The sequence below is a fragment of the Amblyomma maculatum genome, chromosome 1, assembly GCF_055883805.1.
Source record: "Amblyomma maculatum isolate TAMU_Amacu chromosome 1, ASM5588380v1, whole genome shotgun sequence".
NCBI lineage: Eukaryota > Metazoa > Arthropoda > Arachnida > Ixodida > Ixodidae > Amblyomma > Amblyomma maculatum.
Window position 1 is genome coordinate 133,037,607 of NC_139344.1, and position 25,696 is coordinate 133,063,302.

At 46.8% G+C, this 25,696-nt stretch overlaps 1 protein-coding gene across 1 annotated transcript in view; it reads left to right on the forward strand.

The window, feature by feature from the left end:
* Nucleotides 1-23,787, forward strand: part of LOC146203958 (alanine aminotransferase 2-like) — a 52,277-nt gene extending 28,490 nt beyond the window's left edge. The window contains exons 6-13 of the mRNA XM_084603772.1: nucleotides 380-509; nucleotides 8,480-8,559; nucleotides 11,893-12,026; nucleotides 12,849-12,954; nucleotides 16,004-16,069; nucleotides 18,866-19,021; nucleotides 22,032-22,144; nucleotides 23,697-23,787. Coding sequence (XP_084459898.1) covers nucleotides 380-509; nucleotides 8,480-8,559; nucleotides 11,893-12,026; nucleotides 12,849-12,954; nucleotides 16,004-16,069; nucleotides 18,866-19,021; nucleotides 22,032-22,144; nucleotides 23,697-23,787 — 876 coding nt within the window. The remainder of the gene's footprint in view (nucleotides 1-379; nucleotides 510-8,479; nucleotides 8,560-11,892; nucleotides 12,027-12,848; nucleotides 12,955-16,003; nucleotides 16,070-18,865; nucleotides 19,022-22,031; nucleotides 22,145-23,696) is intronic.
* Nucleotides 23,788-25,696: the final 1,909 nt, after the last annotated feature.

Consider the following 25,696-nt stretch of genomic DNA (forward strand, 5'->3'; position numbering starts at 1 on the left):
CAGGAAGAAATGCGCATGGGTAGAGCACATAATGTAAAGACAAGATACCCGATGGTTGCTAAGGGCGGAGGCGACAGACTGCATTCGAAGGGGAGGCGACAGGGGGGTGGCGGAAAGCTAGGTAGGCTGATGAAAGTAGGAGGTTTGCGGGGATCAGATGGATGCAGCTGGCACAGGACGAGGTTAATTGGAGGGATATGGGAGAGTCCTTAGCCCTGTAGGCGTGAGTGACCGTCTTACAATGATGATGATGGTTATTGTGATTATTATTACCATTATTTTTTTCTCAGCAACAAACTGCATCATGCGGTTACGTATTTCCGAAGGTTTGCTTGCCTGCTTGAACCCCCTTTGCTTTGCGTGGATCTCAAACCAACAGGTGTGCTACTACCTGGACGAAGATCAGGGATGGTCGCACAATATCCCCGAGATGCAGAAAGCTCTGGACGCTTCCAAGAACGTGTGCGTCCCACGATGCTTCTTGTTGGTTAACCCAGCTAACCCGCCGAGTGAGTGGGATGCAAACCGCTAATACGAAGAAAAGGAATATGTGCCACAAATACGAATGTCGGCAGTTCGTAGCCGCGCAAAGCACAATAACATATTTATTATTCGCTTCAGGAGAGTAAGCGACGGGAAGTGTTCTGAATGATAGGAATAACAATACCCGAAGAAAGGACCAAGTGAAAGGACTCGAGAAAATCTCGCCGATTTTTCGATCAGGGGCTGTTATTATTTGACAGAGAAGGGTTTCAAGTGAAAGATGGGCAGCTTTCTAAGGCAATGATCGCTGTAAATATATTTCGTATTTTTCATGCTCATAAGGGAGAAAAGTAAGCGCAAAGAAGACGAATACAAGACAGGACAGGAAGCGCGTTGTCCTGTCTCCTGCCTTGTGTTCGTTATCCTTTGCTCTTACTTTTCTCCCGTACGAGCATAAACCAACTAGACCAGCAACAAGTTTTACTTCAGTATTTTTCATGGTCTTATTTGCAAATTACAGCAAGCCGAGGTAGAAAACGGAAGTGCAGAGAAACATCAGCCAACGTAATAACAAATAAAGGTGCAATCGACATTCACACAAAGCAGATCACGCGAGAAATGGAACAGCAACACAGCGCTGACTTCAACTGGTTTTTTATTAGAGAGCGGCACAATATATATGTATGAAAAGTGGGCGGGAAAGAATTGATAACAGCTGCTGAGCTTGCACTTGACGAAAAGACAATGAACGCAAAGTTAAAAGGCGCACGATAACAATACAGGTCAAAACAAGTCAGAACAGTAAAGCTATGAAGAAGCGAAAAGGGGAGAGGCCAATAGGTAAAAACAGTTACAGATGACCACGATACGAAGACTAAAATCGAAAAAAGAGCCAAAAGGGGCATTAAGAGCGATAAAAGAGCCACAAGGGCAATAAGATCGATAAAAGAGCCAAAAGGGGCATTACGAGCGATAAAAGACTCAAAAGAGGGAATAAGAGCCATTGCGAGAAATGCACATCAGGTCACACGCGAAATCATAGAAGCCGCTCACATTCTAAAGCTATAGGTCAAAATTGTGTTAGCACACCCTCAATAGCCCTGACGAAACGCGAGTTAGAATATTTGCACCAGGCGCACAGTAGTTTTAATGTTTAGATTCCGTTGTACACTCTTCATCCTTTAGCGGCCTGGCCTTGGTTGTTTTAGGTATTCTGTTTTTTTAATGCCCTTTTGGCCCTGTAATGCTCTTAATTGCCCTTTTTGGCTCTTTTATTGCTTTTAATGCCCCTTTGTCCCCTTTATCGCTCTTATGCCCCCTTTTGAGTCTTTTATCGCTCTTAATGCCCCTTCTGGCTCTTTTATCGCTCTTATTGCCCTTGTGGCTCTTTTATCGCTCTTAATGCCCCTTTTGGCTCTTTTTTCGACTTTAGTCTTCGCATTGTGTCATCTGTAACTGTTTTTACCTATTGGCCTCTCCCTTTTCCGCTTCTTCATAGCTTTACTGTTCTGCCTTGTTTTGACCTGTATTGTTGTCGTGCGCCTTTTAACTTTGCGTTCATTGTGTTTTCGCCACGTGCAAGCTCAGTAGCTGTTATCAGTTCTTTCCCGCCCACTTTTAATATATATATATATATATATATATTGTGTCGCTCTCTAATAAAAACCCAGTTGAAGTCAGCGCTGTGTTGTTGTTCCCTTTCTGTGTCTGTGTTTTGAAGTGCGCTGTTTTGCTTTCCAAGATGATTTACCAACTAGCCCGTTCCTTCACCCTTGCAAGATCACGCGAGAGACGCCGCAAGTTTCAGTTGGCAAGACTGGCTTCCCCGCATCACTTAAATTTTGTTTGATGAAGAGGATATCAGGCATTTCTCTACATAAGAAAGCCATTTTCACAGTGAGGGAACTGAGATTATAGATAAGGTGATAATTTTTCAGAATAGGAAAATATTGACACATGCCATTCGTAGACGACGAAGATTGGAACGGGCGATTCGGAAAAGACGACGAAGCAATACGGTGCTGCGCTTTTGTGCTGCCTTGACTGGCTGTTGGTGTTCTTCGGTGCCAGAGTGCCAGAGAGCCTTCTCTGTAACGTTACGTTACAAATCTGGTGGAGGAATAGCCAGGTATCGATCCAGTCCTCATAATCAACCAGTCAATACGGAGCTTACCCCCGTACATCAACGCCTCGGCCGCCGCCTACGTGGAGAGCCCCCTGAATTCGGACCCCTTCCGGCCGCTACCAGGACGATGCACCCTCAGACGGCCGTAGAACCTGCTGCAATGACATCTGAGAGCGGGCTTCCCACCCACATTCTGTGTCATAAGCCGCGAACACCCCCCTCTTTTCATGGCGACGTGTTCGAGGACGGCGAGGACTGGCTTGAGAACTACGAGCGAGTTGCTCGTTACAACGGGTGGACTGATGAGCGTAAGCTCCACAACGTGTACTTCGCTCTTGAAGAGTCTGCACGGACATGGTTTGAAAACCATGAGGCTTCCTTCCCATCCTGGGCAGCCTTCTGTCGTGATTTCAAAGCCACGTTTCCTAGCGCCGACCGCCGGGAGCGAGCAGAAGCTGCGCTACACTCGTGCATTCAGCGCCAGAACGAGAGCGTGCGTATGTTCTTTGAGGACATGACACGCCTTTTCAACCGTGCAGACCCACAAATGCCAGAAGATAAGAAACTGCGTCACCTCATGCGGGGCGTTAAACAAGAACTTTTCGCGGGACTGGTGCGCAGTCCACCACGCACTGTGGCGGAGTTTCTCAGCGAGGCAGCGACCATGGAGACAACGCTGCAACACCGAGCCCGTCAGTACAACCGTGACGTGAACATCATTAGGTCCGACGCACCCCCTGTACATGTCGGCAGTGACATGGACTCACTACGCAATCTCATCCGTTCTGTCGTGCGGGAGGAACTGCAAGCGCTCCGGATGCCTTGCAACACAGCATCTTTTCCTTCATTGGCTGAAGTCGTCCGGGACGAGGTGCGTATGGCAGCTCAGCAAGTTGCTGACGTTGTTCCCCAGCAGCGCGTTCCTCACCAGACGTTTGACGCGAGGCCCACCTACGCGTCCGTCCTGAGTAAGGCTCCCCCGCCAGACCATAGTATCAACGCTGCAGCTCCAGCAATGGAGCCGCAGGGTCCCCGCATGGAGCACCTCGCATGGAGCCGCATGCAGCCTCGCTACTCCCCTCCGCCAATCTACCAGCCACCCCGTAAAAGTCAAGTATGGCAGCCCCGGGATCGTCGGCCCCTGTGCTATCATTGCGGTGAAGCCGGTCACCTTTACCGGGCGTGCCCGTACCGCCGCGTCAACATGCGGGGTTTCGCCTCGGAGGGCCCCTACCCTCGGAATGCAGAACGGCCTACTGAGATTGCAAGCGACCTTGCAGCGCGACAGTACCCCGTCACATCCGGTTACCAAGAGCGGCGGTCTACGTCCCCGACGAGCAACCGTTCGACAAGTCCCCACTCTTCCCGACGCCGCTCTCCCAGCCCTGGTCGGGAAAACTAATACCAGCGGCCTTCGGAGGCAGGGTCGCTGATGTCGGGAAATGTGAAGATCCTCCGTCATCGTCAGGCCGACCCGACGAGATTTCACTTGTGTCAGGTAGCGACAACATCCGGCATACTACCTCCGATTTGTGTGTAACGATTGATGGAGTGGGTGTCACCGCGTTACTCGACACTGGTGCCGATTATTCTGTAATGAGCCGTGGTCTCGCCCGAGAATTGAAGAAAGTTTTGACAGATTGGTCCGGCCCGAAAATTCGTACGGCGGGAAGTACGAATTCGTACGGCGGGAATTGAACCTGCAGGCAAGTGCACAGCGCGGGTCAGCATCCGTGGTTTTGTATATGTCGGAGAATTTATCGTGCTTCCTGAGTGTTCGAAAGACTTGATCCTTGGTCTAGACTTCCTGCAGACCAACGGCGCTGTCATTGACCTGAAAGAAGCGCGTGTTTCCTTTTCGACGAAACGAGCCGTGGCGCGCATTGAAAACGAAGATCCGGGTCTGAACGTTTTGCGTATAGTTGACGATGACGTGAGGGTTCCGGCACGTTCTAGTGTGCTGGTTCTTGTAAAGCATGATTTGTTCCACGATTATGAGGGCATCGCGGATGGGCACCTTCCGCTACTACTCGAGAAGGAATTAGCCGTTGCTCGAGGACTCGTACAACTCCAGAACAGTTGTGCTACTGTCCTCCTGACAAATTTTGCTAAGGAGATGCGGCATCTCGCCAAGGACACGGCTGTTGCCGTCCTTCACGATGTTACTGCCTTACCTCATTTATGCACCGCCGGAACGAACCCTAAAGAAGAGGCCGCACCTTGTCATGCTCTGCAAACCGTTAAAATTAGCCCGACTTGAGGCCCGATCAAAGGAATCTTCTCTCGGCTCTTCTGAGCGATTTCGCAGACTGCTTCGCCACAGGCTCGAAGGTCGGTCGTACTCCTGTCGCCAAGCACCGCATCATCACCGATGAGACCACGTTACCGGTATGCCAGCGCCCTTACCGGGTTTCTCCTAAGGAACGTGACGCCATTAAAACGCAAGTGGATGAAATGCTTGCGGACGACGTGATCCAGCCTTCGACGAGCCCATGGGCGTCGCCAGTGGTCCTTGTCAAAAAGAAAGATGGCACCTTGAGATTCTGTGTCGATTACCGAAAGTTAAATAACGTGACCAAAAAGGACGTCTATCCGCTGCCCAGGATTGATGATGCCCTCGACCGACTACGCGATGCCAGGTACTTCTCCTCATTAGACCTCAAAAGCGGATACTGGCAAATTGAAGTGGATCAGAGAGACAGAGAGAAGACTGCATTTGTGACGCCCGACGGCCTATACGAGTTTAAGGTGCTTCCGTTCGGTCTTTGCTCTGCACCGGCCACGTTCCAACGTATGATGGACACGGTTTTATCAGGTCTCAAGTGGCAGTCGTGCTTGGTGTACTTAGATGATGTTGTTATTTTCTCGCCTACTTTCGAGCAACACTTGGACAGGTTGCGCATCGTGCTTCAAGCACTCAAAGGCGCGCAACTAACGATCAAGCCTGAGAAATGCCACTTTGCTTTCAAAGAACTACGCTTCCTCAGCCATGTTGTCAGTGCACAGGGCGTTCTCCCTGATCCCGAGAAGACTACCGCAGTGTCAAATTTTCCGCGCCCTACCGACAAAAAGGCACTTCGACGATTTCTAGGTCTTTGTTCGTACTATCGACGCTTCGTTCAAGATTTTTCTAAGATAGCTGAACCACTGACAGCACTAACCAGAGATGACATACCCTTCCTGTGGGGAGACGATCAAGAGCAAGCCTTCCAGGAGCTTAGAAGCCGCCTACACAAACCCCCAATACTCGCCCATTTCGATGAAGACGCCGCCACAGACGTACATGCTGATGCCAGCAACGTTGGCCTCGGCGCGGTACTCATTCAGTGGCAAGGCGGAGTAGAACGAGTTATCGCCTACGCGAGCCGAACACTCTCACGGTCAGAGGCGAACTATTCGACAACGGAGAAGGAGTGCCTTGCGGTAATCTGGGCCATCAGCAAGTTTCGACCATATTTGTACGGACGACCCTTCCGTGTTGTCAGCGACCATCATTCCTTGTGCTGGCTGGCAAGCCTTAAAGACCCGTCTGGACGCTTAGCTCGTTGGAGCCTCCGTCTTCAAGAGTATGACGTTACTGTTGTCTATAAGTCGGGACATAAACACCAAGATGCGGATTGCTTGTCACGCGCGCCATTGGACTCCACCGCAGTAGAAAACGCCGACGAGTTTCTCTTTATTGGGGCCATTACTCAATCCCATATAGCTGACCTTCAACGCAAGGACCCGGAGCTGGCGCCGCTCATCGATTATCTGGAAGGACGCGGTGGTAGAGTACCGCTTGTTTTTCGTCGTGGCTTGCAGTCATACGCTTTACGAAGTGGAGTTCTCTACAAGCGCAATTTTGAAAGATCAAGAGACACATTTCTACTCGTAGTACCTACGCACCTACGGCCTGACATCTTGAGCGCTTGTCACGACGAACCGTCCGCCGGCCACTTGGGAGTTAGTCGTACGCTTGCAAGAATTCGGGATAAATACTATTGGCCGAAATTATTACCTTCAGTACGATCCTACGTTAAAACCTGCCGTGACTGTCAACGCCGAAAGACTCCACCCGTGAAACCAGCTGGATTTCTTCAGCCGATCGCTCCACCGCAAACTCCATTCCAACAAGTGGGAATGGATCTTCTTGGTCCTTTCCCGAAGTTAACTAATGGAAAGCGTTGGATTGTTGTCGCGACAGACTACTTGACCCGATATGCTGAAACCGCGTCGCTCACAAATGGAACTGCCACCGAAGTAGCCGAGTTTTTTGTCCACGGCATCGTGTTGCGTCATGGCGCTCCGGCTGTTATCATTACCGACCGCGGGGCAGCTTTTACGGCCCGCCTGACTAAGGCTGTGTTGAACCTTACACATACTAGCCATAGACGGGCCACGGCATACCACCCGCAAACTAATGGCTTGGTGGAACGGCTAAACAGAACTCTGGCCGACATGCTGTCTATGTACGTGGATATAGAGCATAAGACCTGGGATCAAATCCTCCCATATGCCACATTCGCATATAATACGGCACTTCAGGAGACGACGCGGCTCACACCCTTCGAGCTTGTCTTCGGCCGTCGAGTGACCACTCCACAATGCTGCCCGTATACACCGACGACGAACATGAGCTTGACCTGGACATTGCTAGTTTTACTCAGCGTGCGGAAGAAGCGCGGCAGCTGGCAAGACAGCGCATATACCTACAACAGCAACTAGACGCTGACCGTTACAAGGGACGGCGCTTCGCTGCCTACGAGCCTGGAGACTATGTCTGGATTTGGACGCCCGTTCGTCATCGTGGACTCTCTGAAAAATTGCTGCGTCGGTACTTCGGCCCATACCGTGTCCTTCGCCGCCTCAGCGACGTTACTTATGAAGTTGAATCCGCGACCCAAGATCCCTCAAGCCGCAGACGACGCCAGTTCACTGATGTTGTGCACGTCGTCCGGATGAAACCCTACCACGATCGCCCCGCTGACTAATCTTCAGACTGATGGCGCCCCGTTTTGTGCTGTGGTATCCCCATACCAAACTAGCATACTATGTCAGCTCATCGCATCAAGCAGCATTTGCAGCATCGAGGCGATGCTGCCAAGAAGGGGGGCAATGACACATGCCATTCGTAGACGACGAAGATTGGAACGGGCAATTCGGAAAAGACGACGAAGCAATACGGTGCTGCGCTTTTGTGCTGCCTTGACTGGCTGTTGGTGTTCTTCGGTGCCAGAGTGCCAGAGAGCCTTCTCTGCAACGTTACGTTACAATATTTTTGGAGTGAGTAATAAACGAAGTAGCAGCTCATGTTTTGTTTTCTTTTTTTTTTTTTACTGGCGATGCTAATTAGGTTAGTAATGGTTACAAATGTCACTTTGTGGCTGCAAGTCCTATGGGCATGGCACTGTACTATACGATCATGCTTAATTTTTTTAACTAAGCGCTCACTTATTAACTCAGCCATGGCATGTGTGTGGCGCAAAGGACACAAGGGACAAACAAAGAATAGAGACGCGCACTATAGTGGTGTGTGTTAGTTAGTTCTTTTCCCGCTTGTGTCGCTTGCGTCCCATGTATGTCGTGAGCAACCTATATGTACACAAGTATTCACCTTTAGTAGCAGCTTCCTCTTTGGTAGCGCCAAGAATCCGTTAAAAAAATTGCGAGCTTTTTCGATATGCTCAAGGAAAGAAATAGTGCGGGTAGTTCTGACCGTGTTTAAAAATATGAGAACAAAGAATATTATCGCCGAAATACAGCGTCACTTACCTGCAACCCGGGCCGATTTATATCATAAAAACCTTTTCTGGGCCGCAATTTTTATCGATTGCATTTTGCTGTAGAAACGTATTTCAAGAAACGAAACTGCGATGTTCGTATTTTCAGGCACGGTGCTATCCCTGAAGCAGATCCAGGATATTATAAAGTTTGCGCACAAAAACCAGCTGATAATTTTGGCTGATGAGGTAAGTTTGCCGTGCCAGTAGCTGCATAGATGCAATCTCGAAGAATGCATGCAGATATTAAAAGAAAATTATTTTGGCACTCGCTTTACGTAAAATACGGCACTTTTTGATTAAAATTCTTGCTCATTCAAGTTGATGTGTGTGCACGAAGCCGAAAGCCAACTTTCGAGAAATAAGCGATGGGCACCACGGTAATACAAACGAACCAGCCGTCAGGCCCACTAGAGTACTTTTCTGAACATTTTAATAAAATATGCATCCTTGTCTACCGATTTCTAAAAAAGACATAAGGCTGACTCTTTGCATAAAATTAAACTAAACAGTGTGCGTTGTGGGTGGTTTTAGTATTTCGTTGCTGGTCAACTGATGTTCACGTGTAAGCCAACATAGTATGATATACATATCACAAGAGCCCAATGCCAGTACTGGGACCCATGCTTTTCAGCAATAATAACGAAAGTTTTACACATAGTGAATGGTTGAAACGTTCTTTAAATAATTTTATTTCTTTGACATTTTACCCCCTCTATACACTTTTGCTCTTCCCAAAAGCCGCATTTTCATTTTGAAATATGACAGTTAACCACTATACCAAGCGTTTCTTTTAACAGTTTATATATCGGTATATTACCGCGCGAGAGATACGTCAGTACCACCTGTACAGGTAAATTGTACACCAAGGCGGACATTCCGTACGTGATAGTGTCCAGCGGTTAAACGATTGAATAAATTAATTAATCAACTCTTTAAATTTGATTCTAGGAGCCGACATTATACTAAGAAATTGAAAGCTGTCAGCATAGAAGCTAAAACCGTTTTCAACTTTTCTTTATCGGCAACGCATTTAAAAATATTTCAAGTCAGAAATTCGCGCTTTAGCAAGGTTGGCTTCCCTAAATGCCAATTTTAATATAACGTCGCTGGGAGTTGTATTGTCGCTGAAATCACGTTAATAACTGTTTTCGCTACATAATCAGAAAAGGGGCTTTTATATTTGCTGTATCAGAAGTGTGAGCCACACCATTTTAAACATTCACATTGCGGGAAGCCAACTTTACGAACTAAAAAAGTGTGCATTTTGACTTTACATATTTTGAACTGCATGGCAATGAAGAAAATTTAAAGCCTGAACTAAGCTTTTATGTTTACGGCCTTCAATGTATTACTATAATTTTCTCCCCTAAAACATAGGTGATAAAGTTGTTTAGTTATTATAAGGTAATTATGCGCTTAATCACATTACTCTGTTATATTGTCTGCAATGCTGGATAATCTACTTGCACAGTCCTGACTGACCTATATCTCATAGACTTGAAAATAACGGTCTGTAAACAGTTTTAAAATTGGTGTGGCTTAACTCAGCTAAGCCAGGATATACAAAGCGGAAGCACTAGTAATCGTGGATGAGACCGATTAGCTTTTCTGTTGGTCTTGTCGCACCTTCTTCTCCACCTGCCTTGCGTCGTCGCTTTGCAAGCCTCTATTATTGCGAAAGCAATACTGCTCTAGGTTTCGAGCCTTTAGCGTGGCGCGGCCGCACCCACGTGACGCTTAACGTCACACCCCACGTGACACTAGGGTGAGAGCAGGGTTACCAACTCAAGCGGTCGGCGTAGCGCGGTCGCAGCCACTGCGCAGCGCGTGACGTCACACTCCACGTGACACAAAAGCGGTTGGCGTGGCGCGATAGAGGCACAGCTGGTGCTCACGTGATATCAGGCACGTTCATACGGCTTGATTAAAGCGGGGCTGGCAGGAGCTGCCAACTTGGATCTCTCGTTTCACATGGGACGGTGATGTCCGAATCAGCCTGCTAGGATCCTGGCATTCACGTTACCCCTATAGACCACTAAGGCACGCTCATACGGGTTGGTTAAAGCGAGGCTTTATATGTAGGCTGAGGAAGAAGAAAAAGAGAAGAAGAAGAACGCTCGGTCACCCGCAGCTAATGCTTTCGCCTAATATTTGGTTCAGAAGCGTTGAAGCCTTGTAATTTTTATTGCTCTTCAAGTTTCCATCGCTGGTTTAGCTTTCTCAGCTTTATTTTTCCCACGTGCCGTTCCTTCACGACGACCGCGGTGTCGACAGGATGAGTAGATTCGGCTTGTAGGCGAGAGTAGCGAGCGCTCGAGGAGCTGCTCCACGGCTTATATCCCCCGCTGCGTAGCAGCTGAAGAGCACCGCTCATGCGCAGTGAAGCGCATAGCTAATTAATGATGTCACGCACGGAGCTCCGCGGAGACCGGCAAAATGTACCAGTAGGAATGAAGTTTGACAGGTGTGTGAAGGAAAAAAGGTGCTACCTGCAAGAACCGAAGCAGCAGCCGAAGAATAAAGGAGCGCCGCCCGCTCCGTGTACCAAACGTGCGGAAAAAAAGCGGGCGGCGAGCAGTACGTGGCGCGCGGCAAGCTGCTGAAGGTCGGCCGAAGGTCAAACTGCGGCGTAACGCACCGCAGCTAGCGCAGTGGAGCTTTCGCTTCAAAAAAATCGCGGTATTTTCACTTCCTTCAATGAACTTTACCCATTATTAACATCTGTTTCCTTGCCTCGTTGGCCACAGAGCACAAATTAATGACTGAAAATTTTTGGACTCCTCTAGTAGGTCGAGTTGATCGCAAACGTTCAGTCATCTACTTCACTGATTATAGTATTTAAAAGGGGGTGATAAATAGTGTGATTCAAGGTTACGGTGCAGTGACTTAACTAACGAGCCCAACACCCCTCAGGAGGAACTGAAACTTTGGTCACTGTGGCCGCAACTTTCCAGCAAATAATTGCCTGTAAACAGTCCTAAAAGTTACTGGGCTTTGAGCTCAGTTTATTCCGACCCTAAGTGGCTTTGTACACACTCTGTTAAGCAGCCCATTAGCCAGGGTGTGGGAAGAGGGAAAGCTCGGAAAACAAAGCAAAAACGTAGCCATCCATTTATCATTTAATAAACGCAATACTGCTGTCTCGCTATTTATAGCGTGACCTTCAGGAAATAGCATAAATATCGGTCCCTGTGAGCAGTTCACGTCTTTTAAATATCAAATCTCGAACCAAAGCTGTGATGTTTTATTTTATTGATCCCTGAAAACAGTCAGCAAAAGTGGCATTTTCGTCCATCATGCATCATGTCGAGGAGCGCCAGCATCTTACTCTATAGCTTCTGATGCTCTGGTTAGAATTGTACACGCTTCTTCGTTTTAACCAAAGTAGGATGCACTTGAGTCAGTGAAGACTAATACAGGGCACTTGCGATTGCAGGAATGGAGGCGAATGGAGTTGAGAAAAAATGCGTATAGCTGGCAGTCATCAATAAATTAACCTGTGAGCAATTTTTATTACAGATTTTCGAGCACAACACCTACGTAAACGAGCTCCCGTTCTGCAGCGTGAGAAAGGCCATGAATGCCATGGAGGCACCATACACGCAAACTCCACTGGTTGCATTCAACTCAATATCAAAGGGCTTCCTGATAGAGTAAGGAGAATACGAGTTAGTCTTCTCATTAATTATATTTCTTGAGATTTGTTGCTGCATGTACTACTGAGGAAGAGCAACACGCGAGGAATTGTATCGCACAGCAGTTGCTCCCGGACACGGGCAAGGTTGGAAAAAAATAAATATGCAAGGTACGTCGCTTTCAAATTTGGGTGAGCAGTGAGTGCAGGGACGATATTGATACGCTGCAACGATCAATAAAAACTGAGCGGCAGTGTTGCCAAGGTGCCGGCTACCTTCCCCCTTCAGCCAAAGCTGCAGGAGCGAGGTATGCAGAAATATACACGAAACTTCATAATACGAGAAATAAACACCGGACAGTGTTCGCTCGCTTTTGTAATTAGTGTCTTGCTACGTAGACCGACTTTTCAGCTTTATTGCATGTTTACCCTGATCTTTCTCCTTTTTGAGGAAAATACGCACGGTGTCAACAGCAGCAAATGGCACTTTCTTCTCTGCAGATTCCAGGGTTTGGGAAATCTGCGTATCCTACATACTTTATCTCTACAAGAGCTTTTAGTATACCTGCAGTTCGTGAATGTTTAAAAATTGTAATTTTTCTACTGCGCCCTTCATATAAGAAATTTTTTACCCTCAGTGACTGTTTTCAATCATTACTTTCTTAAAAATGTTTTTAAATTCTTGTCAAGTTTATTTATGATCCTGTAACCGAAGTGCTCCTTCCCGATTGAGAATTGTACGCATATAATTCGTTCCGATTCTTCTGGTGCACTAGCTGCAAATAAAAACAGTAGCACCTTCAGAAAGACCGAAACAAACCTAACATGTTATTTTATTAAGACCAGGAGTACAGTCTGGATACTTCGAGGCCGTCAACTTGGACTCTGTTGACCAGGCTAACCTTGAGCATGTCATGGCTGAAGCATTGCCTCCTACATTCGGACAGGTAGCGCATCATCTTCGTTGAGAAATTTTTTGTGAGGGTATGTGCGTGCGTTTGCGGGTTCTTTGGTCTTCTGAAGTGCCCCATCACGTCAGAGTGGTGCACATAAAGGCTATGGGTAGCAGCACAAAAAGACGAAGGCCAATAGAAAAGCTGACAGGACAGGTGGTAAACTGAAAAAAAAAATGTATTGAGAGTAACGAGCAGCTTTTTAAATGCCATCCAGAACGACGTGGCATCAGAAAAGAACATTAAACGCGATCGATGCAACGAAATCCTCATATCAAAGCATCGTCCATTAATAGTTCATGAGAGCCAGACCCAACCCAGTAGATAACTAGAAATCTGTTCTGAATAAAGGAATTTAAAGGCCAGAGCCAGAGCAGCGTCGAAACCATTAAGTCAACAGGAAAATGACATGCTGTAAAAACGAAGACTAAAGTGAACAGAAACTAAAACGTTGCTAACAAGATTAATGAAACAGATCGAAAGACGCAATCAAAACATTGAGCTCGGGACAGTATTGTTTTGCATATGTTTCGTCACTTCAGAAGAAGCCTTTTCCTTATTCTACACTACTTCCACGGGACTTGGTTCGTTGGTGTCAGTTGATTTCTCCTGATCTTGCTATATAAACTCATGCGAGAGTTGTCGCACTATAGCCCCAATCAAAGCCATTACTTGGACTTTGGCGTCAGTGAAAACGCAACCCCTTTCATTTAGCAGCGATTCCGAGCTGTTTGAAAACAGAAAGGTGTAGCTTTCGGGCAGACCCTTCGACCCAGCCACTACTGTGTTCAGTATCGTAAATAGGTTTGTGATATATTTAGGGTGGACTACATTCATGGTGTCTGACGTATACTCCAGTACTCTGCATTCCTGGCAGTTTATAATGAACGCTTTAATGTGCGGTTTCAGGTCATGGTTTCTCCTGGGGTCTCTGTGTAAGGCCAATACTGGTCTTTTTGTCACGCAATTTCGAAAAAAAATGTCCTGGTTCTTTACAATTATAGTATGCTAAGGGCCACCTTTTCTCTTGCTCTGAAGAATTACCCCATGTCCACCACCATCTTTACTCCCGAACTAGGCACCGGGGCGCAGCGACTCACATTCTTTGATGTCCATTTCTCCACGAGCCCCCGCTGTTCTCAAGGGTAGAATTTCTACCTCTGATACCTCTTCGTGAAGCCTTGGCCCGCCTGATGCTATCTAAAGCTGGGATGGCCACGTATTCGTCCGTAAATTGCGCCACTTTCTCCGCAGAGTGCCCTTCTTGTCGGTCTCTGACCAACATTGGATGTTTTCCGCCAAGGTCTCAAAAAATTGCTCGAAGTCCTTTAGTTTTTGAAATCGTCCCATGCTATAAGCCCATTTGCCCACTGCGTCTAGTAGTCGTCTAAAGCACACACAAATTCCCAAAACCCTTCAGAAATCTTCGGCGGAAATCCTGTACTTCGCGACTGTACTTGATTTCACCAGATGATAGTTAACCGCTTCACTAGCACTTAAGCGAACCAAAACCCGTGAAGGCTATCCTAGGAGCAAAGATGCATCAATCAAGTTAGCCACTCCGCTTCGAAAATAATGCAGAATTTCACAGGGAGTTGTGCGTTGACCTCAACTTAACTTTTCGATGTTATCATTCTTTGTCTTCATCGCGCTTTAGGGAAATAGGAGGTTCCAGCTAGTGTTTGTGGCTAAGATTGTATGCAAACTACTGAGCTAATAGTATGCAGCGCTTGAGATCCAAGTTTTCGAAACATGTACAGTCCCTGATGAGGGTAAAAATCTAGACCTTCAAGCTTTGCTTACATTGTCCAATACGTGCTAAATCTCTTCCAGTTGGGCGTGCTTTTAAAGCCATAGGTTGCCAACATGATGCCTGCAGTCGTGGTAAGAGTCAGAAGTGCATGGTGGATACTAAAACATATCACCTATGCATACAACCGTGTACAGTTATATGACAAGCGCGACTACAAGACATGATGATACATGACGTTAAGCCTTTCAATACTTATAGCTGGCTTAGACTGGTGTACAATATACTAGCAGAAGTGTGGTGTAGAGACATTGAAGTCGTCGAGCTTGTATTTTATTTTTTTTTTTTTTCAATATTCTGGGGGATCGACTGTATCACAAGAAGTTTATTTTAGTAATCGTCATGCGCTCACGCCAGTCTGTCTGAAACCTACTTGACTTCGTCATAACCCCTGCATGATTAAAATGAAAATAAACTGTTGCTTTCTATAAGGTTAGCGGCAAAGAAATATCTTAGGCTATATAGACGAACTTTCTTCAGTATCACCACAGCGCTTTAAGTCGGTACAGCAGTTCTGTCTATCCGTCGCACTAATAAAAATTATGAAAGCCTAAAAAGAAGGCGCCGATTTTTGGAGCTCGCACATGTAGCACAAACTTTGCGAATACTGGCTGCATTTCTTCAGATGCTTCAACAAAAAACCTCGTACTGTGAATTAAAACTTGAGAAAAGTGCAGAGGTATGAGGGGTAATAAAATATCTGACTGTGCCGAAAAACACTGCTCCACAGCTCCTGACGTCAGCGCTTGCAACTACGAAGCACGAAGCTAGAAGGTCCCTAAACCACACGCCATAATGCATATTAAATCCTTTCTATAGTGTCCACAACCCATAGCACATTAAAACGATGCAAATTTGGAAATTGTTTTGCAGATGTTGTATCCATGCAGAATTATGGCATTAGATGCTGCCCAGCCAGCCGTTTTGTTAAGGGGGAAACTTTTGATGTCTCTGATAATCTGTCTGGCGGTACCTTGTCATGCTGAATATTTTTTGCCTTTTTGTGCCCTACGGATGGTTGTATTGATTATTTGCAATCGTTGACTGCAAGCATCCCCTCTATACTTTCGACGCTCTGTTGCAAATGCTCATTCGGAGGCCTGAAAAAGGCCGGCTCTGTTTACATCTGCAAGTATAGCAAAATAACCGGGTGTTTATATTAGGTGCAGGACGCTTGTGTTCAGTACTTGTCGGGCTGAGTTCAACTGTCATTTTTCTTTGCTGACGTCACAGATAGCCCTCGACTGCCTCGTGAAGCCCCCAAGTCCAGGCGATCCTTCGTACGAACTGTACAGTAAGGTGAGCTATTTAGGCATCGGTAGAATATGCAAAGTATGCAGAGCCTTGTAGCCGATTTATACTCGTTAAAACGGCAGCTAGATAGGAAACGTTTTACGAGACCAGAGCCATTGCTGTTACCTCACCGTCTCTGATGACCAAGGAATACACACTATAACAAATTATAACGTTCTGTGAAAGTGAGTGGGTGCCTGTGGTCCAGGTGAGTATGGCTCATGTAGGCTATCGAGCGAACGATCAAAAATCGCAGGGGTGACATGCCACGGCTAAGCCGATCATTGCTTCTCATAAAAAGAGGGGAAAAAATCTGGAGGTTTCTTTTTGAACGCTGTAATCTTATCTTGCACAGTGTGCTACACAAAAGCGACTAAGGGATAATGATATTCAAGTTGCCTTATGAGATTGGAACAACTTAGTACTGTTGAAGCGAACGTCAGACGTCGCACCAGAGAAAAGTTGCACAGGCGTAGCCCGCAAAGACTCGGTCAAGTAATCAACTAATATGGTTAAACGACGGCGATTGCAAGCGCGATACAGAATGAAGTTGTGACTCGCCATTAATTCAGGAAATATCGAGCATGGCATAAACGTAACGCAGAACGCACCAGCAAAACACGCTACTAGGGTGTCGTAAACAATCGTGGCAGAATAGCAAAATCAAAAAGCGTGTGCCTAATCGGCCATAGCAGCGTAATGACGCGGATTTTTGCGGTTGACGTGCACCTCACCAGGCGTCGTGTCGTTCCGCAGCCGTAGCATTCGGCGCAGACACCGCAAGGCAACGGGAAAGAGAAACACGTTGCGTATACCAAGAAGCCTCTCCTACGCTCCGTTTCCGATTAACGCTTGGGATGCCATGCCGTCCGTAGTTTTATCACCAGATCCCAGTCTTCAACAGCGTGTTTCGGCCTACCTCACTGCTCCTAACATATAGGCAAAAGAGAGATCGAAACGCATCCTTGCAAGAAACGTCGTGCCGTTAAGCTTGTTTGTTTCTTGTATAACTTTGTTTCTCTGACAGGCGCAACGTATGAACAGTTCGGCAAAATATGTCTGTCGTCGGCGCAGCCCTGCAATCCATTTTCACACCTTCCCTCTCTCAGCCTGTCACGCCGGCCACGCGCTTTATGTCGAATATTAAGATACCATGCATGACAGTCCATGACGAACGTACATCCCATAACTGTTTCTGGCCTTTCAAGCACACTCAGCAAAGGCAGAGTCTGTCCATGGCGCTACTGCGAATGTAGCAGCCTAAATGAAAGATCCGTCTTACACTCCAACCCCGAAATAACATGCACGCATGAACATTTCGCACCATTCAACTGATGGAGAATTCGCAGTGACCTCAGTGGCAAACTTGGATAAACGTTTACAACGAGATGTGTTAGTGTGTTGTAGATGTGTTGTAGAGGCTGCATAGATTGAGCTATTCTGGCCAGGTCACTATGCGCCTCGTCTTCACCGCGTCCATGCAGCTGTCTGAACACGCTTCCCGCTTCGCAAATTATGTGTGTATTAAGCTTCTGATTAGTTGAATCATGAACGCCTAAATTGTCCGCGTTACTGAGAGAAGTCAGAAAAGCGAAATCATCGTTTGGCGCATGGGCAGGTCGCAGCGTACTCCGCGATCGCAGGTAACGTAACTTGTCACAGCGTCTGAGTGACTGAATGGACGACGTCCTCGTAAGCTGTCGGCTCGTATTGCTGAAAGAAAGGTTTGTAATAGGCTAAAAGAGGCTCAAGCTGAGCAACGGACGCTAGGATGGCACAACGCATGAACAGCTGTACTTGTTAAACGCAAAATTGAGAAATAATTATTTGCATCGCCGTTTGAAAGTATGCCCGTAGCAAAAAACAAAATCTGTAATCAGCGTGTATCCAGAATTCACACCCTTCCTCAAGGCTGCCTGAATCACATGATCATGGAATCACATGACTATTGTCATCTTTCATGTTCGGGTGGGCTGCAGTGTATTTCCTGTTCTACAAAACAGCACAAAGCCATTTAGAGTAGGGACACACTAGCGGGAAGACGCGCGCGGCATGCCGCCGGCGGCAAGCAGCTTGCCGCAAAACCTGCCGCGGCGGCGGGTAGATCTGCCGCGCGACGAATGGGTCGAGGAGCCATTTTCAGCGGCTTGCCGCGTGCCGCGAGTCGGATGAGCCAATGAGAGACGTTCGGCTCAGCGACGTGCTGGCCAGTGTCGCCATCTCGTGGCTACTACCGAAGTTAACTTCCCGCGGCTGAGGCGGCGAAACCACGATCAAGCGCTCGGTGCCATCGACGACGAAGCGAGCATTCTCATTTTGTGCCTCCGCGTTGAAAGCTGAGCCTCAGTGAGAGAATATAATGGAACAGTTTCTTGAGACTGCCCCTTTTACGCGAAAATCAACCGATGAGCGATCATCGGCAAATAATTTGATCTCGCAGGCGACTTGTTTTCATACATGAGCGCCCGCTGAACATTCACGTCGGGGAAGATGTGAACAGGACAGTAACCTTGTTTAGAGTGCTCGAGCGGTGTGCTGCGGAGCAAGCATGATCATCGCGGTAGATGACGAGGGACAGCGAGAAACTGGAATGCGGTCTGCTGGACGAAAAAGAGTAGCGGCTTTGCTCGCGCAATCCGACACAAGGAGAGATCAGCGCTGACACACGGCCTACGCGGCGACCGCCGCGCGAAACCGATGTGGCCTCTCTGCCGCGCGGGCGTCCTGCCGCTGGCGGCACACCGCGCGCGTTCTCCCGCCAGTGTGTCCGTACCCTTACAGAATTGAAACACCTTGTCGCAGGAGAAAGCCTTCATCCTGAACTCTCTGGCGGAGCGGGCCAAGTTGGCTGAGGACAGGTTGAACGCCATCGAGGGCATCTACTGCAGTCCTGTGCAAGGATCTATGGCCGCATATCCGCGCGTGTTCATTCCGGACAAGGCTATTGAGGAAGCGCAGGTTATAGGACAAAATGTTCTCTTTTCTTGTCTCTTACATCTGATGGCGATGCTTATAAACACAGCGGGAAAGAAGTAATGCTCGCCTTTTAAGACCAGAGGTGAAGCATTTCTCAGCACGCGTACAGAAACTATACGAGTTTGTGACACTTGTCCCCCGACACCCTGCGCCGCTTCCTACAGCGGCGGAGGCAGAAGCGCACGTGGCTAAAGAGTTGAAAACAAACGATGACAGCAACTGTTTTATGGCGACTATGCATTTTTGTTAGGCGTGTGCGAATGTTGCTTTTTTCCAAATCGGATTGAATAGAAAGGTTTAACTAAAAACTTACTCGAATATGGATCTAATTGTGATTGATCCGAACTAAATACTAAGCTAATTGTATGAATAATCGCGCCTACAGCGAATAACTGTGCGAAACAGCTAGGCGAGAGCGGTTGCGGTCCATACCGAGCTTTAAGTTAAGGAGATATAGCGCTATCAAAGGACGCATCAGAGATCTCCATCACTAGAAGATAAGCACAACTATATGTGTGTATATGTAGGAGTAGAAAATTTTTACATAGATGAAAAATTATTGTTATCCGCCAGGAGGGCTCCTTGACAGAATTTCAGCGAACTCCTTACGTACTGCTTATTTCCTACACAACTTGCACTGAATGCAACTGATCCTATAACCTTAAATTCGACGAGTGCCATGTTATGCAGATTGCAAAAATTACTATTTGCTACTGACCAAAGTAAATAAACTACAGTTGCAACTCATTAGGTGAGAGCGGAGAGAACTAAGCATAAGCCATGGACTCCGAGTTCGAATATCAAAGCCTGGTCAGCCTAACATGGATTAGCTGTTCCGCGTCTGCTTATATTAGCTGAGCTTTATGAACGCTACCGTACTAATGGACGACTTCGTTGAGCTGACCTCCGACCCGCCTAGACCGTTCACGGCAGCAAACTGTTCGGCGTTTCAGTTCATCCTATTTTTAGAGCAGTCGAGAAAAATAAAAAGTTTGTCCTGCTTAATTGAACTTCATGCTAACTGTTCAAAAATAAATTTATGTTTTGCGACCAAACATAATTAAATTTGAATAATTTGTATGTGCACTATACGTTTCGATCAGCGAACTTAATAGGAGGACATTCGATTCGCAATTCGAAAATCTCTCACAATTGCGCACCACTGCAATTTTTATGATACTTAGCCACAATAGCCTGGACGCCTGCAAGGGAGCGCTTCGTACGCAGAATTAAAGTACAAACACCTAAGCGTGCATATGAATTAGAACGCTTCAAAAATACTCAGTATATGCAGTGTGATAAATGATGACTGCTTCGAAAAGAGAAGCACTGCTTGTAAACTTAGGTTATCTATATGCATCTATTTTCAAACTGTTTTGAAAAAGTAAGAAGGCGCGAACCAAATAATGGTTTGGTTTGTTTTATATTGTGTAACGCCTTTCCACCCCCCCCCCACCCCCCACCCCCTCACCCCCCCCCCCAAAAAAAAAAAGAAAAAAAGAAACGACTCGGGTTATAAGGGACGCCGTAGTGGAGGGTTCCGGAAATCTGGACCACCTAGGGTTCTTTAACTTGCACTGATGTCGAACATTACACGACTGCTTCGCTTTTCGCATCGGCGGGGAACGAAGTGCTGTAAAAGGTTGACTCCCTTTATTAGGAACGCTGCCAGCCAGTAGTCGTGCCGTTGCACAAAATAAAGTTTACGAGCGGAATAGCAAGCCCTCATTCATGTTTTATGCGTCTTGCTTTTTTTTTTTCACGAAAGAATGAAAACTAAAACCAACCTAAAAGAAATTTAACGGTCCTTGGCAAGGCCGACGCCTGCACATTGAATACATTACTTGGTCCCGTGATGTACGCATGCCTATACCCCACTGAACTGTTTTCGATGCTATGTGCAATCGCATGTATGGCAAGGCGTAATTGCTAAGATAGAAAAGAAGGCCGCCATATTCTTTTCTTTCAAGTGGCCGCTTTCGTCAGGAAAAAGATGAAATTTATGACAACTTTGCACTGCACTAGAATGCGGTTTCAACTCAGTACAAATATTCCTTCATAGCTAAAAGTTGCCTCACATGGCTGGAAACTTTAAACACCCGCTGGGTTCTAAATAACTAACTGCCCGAGTAGGATGCGTAACTATACCGTATCATTACACATAAAACTCTTCGATCGGGCGCACGTAATGTAAATTGATGTTGTGTTGTGTCGTGTTGTGTTTTATGGCACATAGGCGACAAAGGCTTGAATTGAAAGCTTCACGAAGCGAACGGTTCTAAAGTATTTCTCTAGGCGATGTAATTTCATCATCATCACCAGCCAAACTATATATATACCCTCTTCCAGGGTGAAGGCCTCTCCCATTTTCCTCCAATTAACCCGATCCTGTGCATCCACTTGACGAGTACAGAAAACTGGGCGAGTTGGATTGGATTCATCTTAAAGCAGCGCGAAACACAGGACAAAATAACAGAAGACGACACAAGCGCTTGTGTCGTCTCCTGTTCTTTTGTCCTGTGTTTCGCGCTGCTTTAAGATGAATCCACTTGACCTATGCGAATTTGTTAACCTCATGCGGAGGATGCACCCACCTCATTGTCTGCCGCTCCCTGCTACGCTTATCTTCGTTTGGAATCCAATTAGTTACTCTTAGAGGCCTTAGGTTGTCCTCTCTTTGGGCTATATGTCCTGCCCATGCCCATATCTTCTTCTTAATTTCAACTAGAATGTTAGTAACTTGAGTTATTTCTCTGACCCCAGACGATGTAACTTAAAGTTATAATCCAAACCCTTAAAGTTTATATTACCGTTTCAAGCGCAGTAGTGCGGTGATGTGGTCGGAAATAGTTCTCGAACGGAGCAAGAATGCCTCGCATATTAAGCAAGTCAGCGCGGATGCTTTTTTAGTGCGTATTAGTGTGGATTTCGCACCACCACATAACATTTTGCGCTTCATGTAACTCATTCTTGTGTAAATGTTTGCACGCAGCGTCAAAACAAGGAACCTGATTTATTTTACGCTGAAGAATTACTCAAGAAAAAAGGCGTTTCCGTCGTGCCAAGTTGCGCATTCGGACGGATCCCAGGAAGATTTCACATGAGGTACGCAGCAAGCGTCTAAACGCTGCTGTCCTGAGTCCTGCGGGAGTCAAACGAACGAACTCAGTGCAACAAAGTGCACCAAGCCCTATTGAAATATTCTTTTTATTTCTATTTCTATTCCATTGTTGCGATCAGCCGCACTCGCTCTCTGAAGCGGTTATACCAGGGGCGTAAGAGCACCTGAAGGAAAAGAAGGGGGATAGAATGCTGGCTTAGAGACACCCGATGCTCTATTCACTCCTATCTTTGTAAGTTACACTTTCTTCCGTACCCTTGGGCAAGCCTACTTTTGATTTGCTTGGTCTTCCCAGACATGATATTTTTACTCTCGCATGCGGGCACTCTCGACACCAGGCGGGATCTGTCGGTGCGCCCGACTAGGGGACTTCGGGTCGTGTGGGAGTCGAGCGTTGAATGCGTGTCGGTGTGTAAATGTTCTTCAACAAAGCATCGGCTGACGTCGTTTGGCTAGCGGTTGCTTCTAATTAGGCAGGCCGTTCCTGCTGACGGCAAGAGGGAACAAATAATTAAACCAAGCTCGTAATTGCAATATCTTATTGTTTTTGTTCTGTTCAATAGCTACAGTTTTCAGTTTTCGTTGTTGGGTAACACGTGGGCCCGCCATCACTACCTCCGGAATCGCACAATTATAGACGCAGCTGATCAAGCGAAAGAGTCGAAAGAAAACGACCGTTTCATATTAGGATCGCACAAAACTTTCATGCCATACTTGCCTGGAAACCACTGGTGTATGTTAAATGACGAAAATTACCCTGCAAAGGTGAAACGTTTTGCAAATTCATAATATGTAATAGTATTCCGGGAACTTTGAAAAGTTTTTGTGTGGCAAACTGGACGCGATAATTTTAAAGGCACTGTTATGCAATAAATTCGGCTAGGCGTTGGCGTTGTGAGCAAATGTCACGATCACTCATCCGACACTAATTGGTTGGCGGGTTGTGTGACGTCACGACACCACGTGATATGACCAGGAGACGTAAACTCTGACAGCTCCTGTGAGCTGGTAGAGCGAGACAGGAATAGTACACCGTGCATCTGATCCTTTGTGAGACATGCTATACCACAAGGCCACGCAGATACATTCATGCTACTTGGTTATAGCAGGTTTTATATTTATGCCGGGTGGTATTTACTATAATATGCACGTCTGAGATAATATGGAAGCCAGTTAAACAATTAGTGATTAACCTGGTAGCAAAGTGCATGTGTACGAAAGAGGATCCAGATGGGGGACGGGAGCCATATAACGCTCATCATAATCTTACAGGCGGTGCTTAAATGTCCTCCAATTTTTAACACCCCTCTGCGGGTTCCAATACGCAGAACTGCACCTCTGAAAATATAAATTAATCCTCTGCAATAGAGGGGACACGTAATATTCTATAATAACGCCCACAAGGTAAATGGCCTGCTAAAGATTAAACAGAAAGCAGACGGACATTGCTGTGCATTAAAGGCGGGCTTTAATATTTTGCACTTCAGAGCTGCATCGTTTTCAATTTACAATGCAATTGTTCTCTTTGCCGAATAGGATCACAATACTACCAGCAAAGGAGAAGCTGGTGGAGCTGTTCAACCGCCTGGAGTTATTTCAGAAGGAATTGACGGCAGAGTACGCCTGACAACGTTGTCCAATGGCTCAGTAATCTGCGGCATTATAAGGGTCATTTTACACGAAAATAAAGTACATGACAATACTGCTCACGCTTTTTTCTTATTCATGAATTATGCTAACAGGAGAAATGGCAAATGCGAAAGTGCATTCCAGCATTCAGAAAGTTGAATTGACCCGGAGGGTTCCCCAGTCGCATTTTAGGAAACGTAGCGCAAAGAAGACAAGGACAAAAAAAGAAGGAAACACGCACGAGCGCTCGTGTGTGTTTCCTTCTTTTTTTGTCCTTGTCTTCTTTGCGCTACGTTTCCTAACATGCGAATGCACCAACTCGCCCAATTTAGCATTCTTGTGCGGTTCCCCAGTCATTTTTGTTTATGCGTTTCGGAGGAAAGTTTACAACAAGGAGGCTGAGCAACTGATTTCATCGTATAGGTTGTATACAGCCAACACACGGCCAGTACAGTGATCACACGCTTGCTCCATTCACATAGTGCACTTCTATTAAGGCGAGAGCCTTTCTAGGCTCATGAGCTGCGGAAATGTTCGCATGAACTTACAGTTAAATAAAATCTGTCTCCGCCGCGAATCAAGCCGCTATCCCATTAGCACTTCGGTCTAATCGTTACCACCCACAAGGTTAGCCACCCTGGCATACGAACGAGCGCATTGGCTGCCTTCATGGCCGTACCGGCCGCAAGCACCACACCGCGGAACCTTGCACTCTCGGCCTATGTGACCTAAGAGCGGGGCGCTGCCTGGCACAACCACTAGCGCAATTTGTCCCCCAAAAGAAACTTGATGCGAAATATCCTCGAGCTTGAGACCAGACTTCAGTTTTTGAGTCACCAGTCTTGTCGTCGAACCTTTGTCTGTGATGCCTTGAACACGCCACCGTTCTTTTGCAACTTGCCTCACTGGGGCATACAGCGCAAAAGCACACCGTAAGTCTTCATCAGAAACGTAGCCAGTGTAATGTGACGCGCACATCCTGATCTTTCAGGGTCGATAATCGGACAGCGGGACTCATTCAAACCCGACACTCAAAACACGCCTCACGGCTGCTTCGGCGTTCCAACCAAGGCGATAACATCAGGGAGCGTTGATAGGCGAGTTAATGTGTCGTGCAAATCTTCTACCCGCTATTGACGAGCCCGGGCATAAAAAACAGTATTTAAAACAATAGGATCTGTTGGAAGACTTCGCAAAATTAGTGGTTGTCAGCAGCAAACATCCGGTCTCCGCGATCAGACACTGTCGCCGTTACCGCTCCAACGGAGCCTCCATCCTGCGTCCGTCCACCTGAAACAGAATCCCCCTCCAAATCGCAATTTTCCTTGTCTAGCGTGACGATGATAGTAGAGATAACAATAACGATACAGTTAGTGATAATGGCAGAAACAATGAAAATCACGGCGCATTTAGTTGACAATGACAATAGTAGCGATACTGGTGACGATGTAGAAATGACAATGACCATTCGGTTAGTGACAACAGTCGTGTAATGTGGCTTTCTCCATTTCCGCTCTTGAGCAGACTTACGCGTAGTCCTGTCATTTTTCCGAATGCTAAAAGCCACGCCGGCACCTTTTCGACAGAATGAGCTGTAAGGGAACCCAACTTCAAACTTGTCTGCGCGAGTGCAGCGCGTGCTCCTGCACTAGCTGAGAAATTCTGCGGCGCTCGCCTGGCGTGCCTCCGCCGCGTTATGTTCGTCGCCTCTTGACAGCGACGGGTGCGAGCACAGCACGGCTGCTGATTATATTCGTCAGTAGGCTGCTGTGTAATGCTTGAAGCGGGAATGCATCTTGCTTGCTTCCCTTGTGCCTTGCTTTTTTCCGGTGACACATTCGCCTACTAGCTTGTGTGTTATATACACTGAAACTCTAGGCAGATGGCACGAATTGAATATGCAAGTG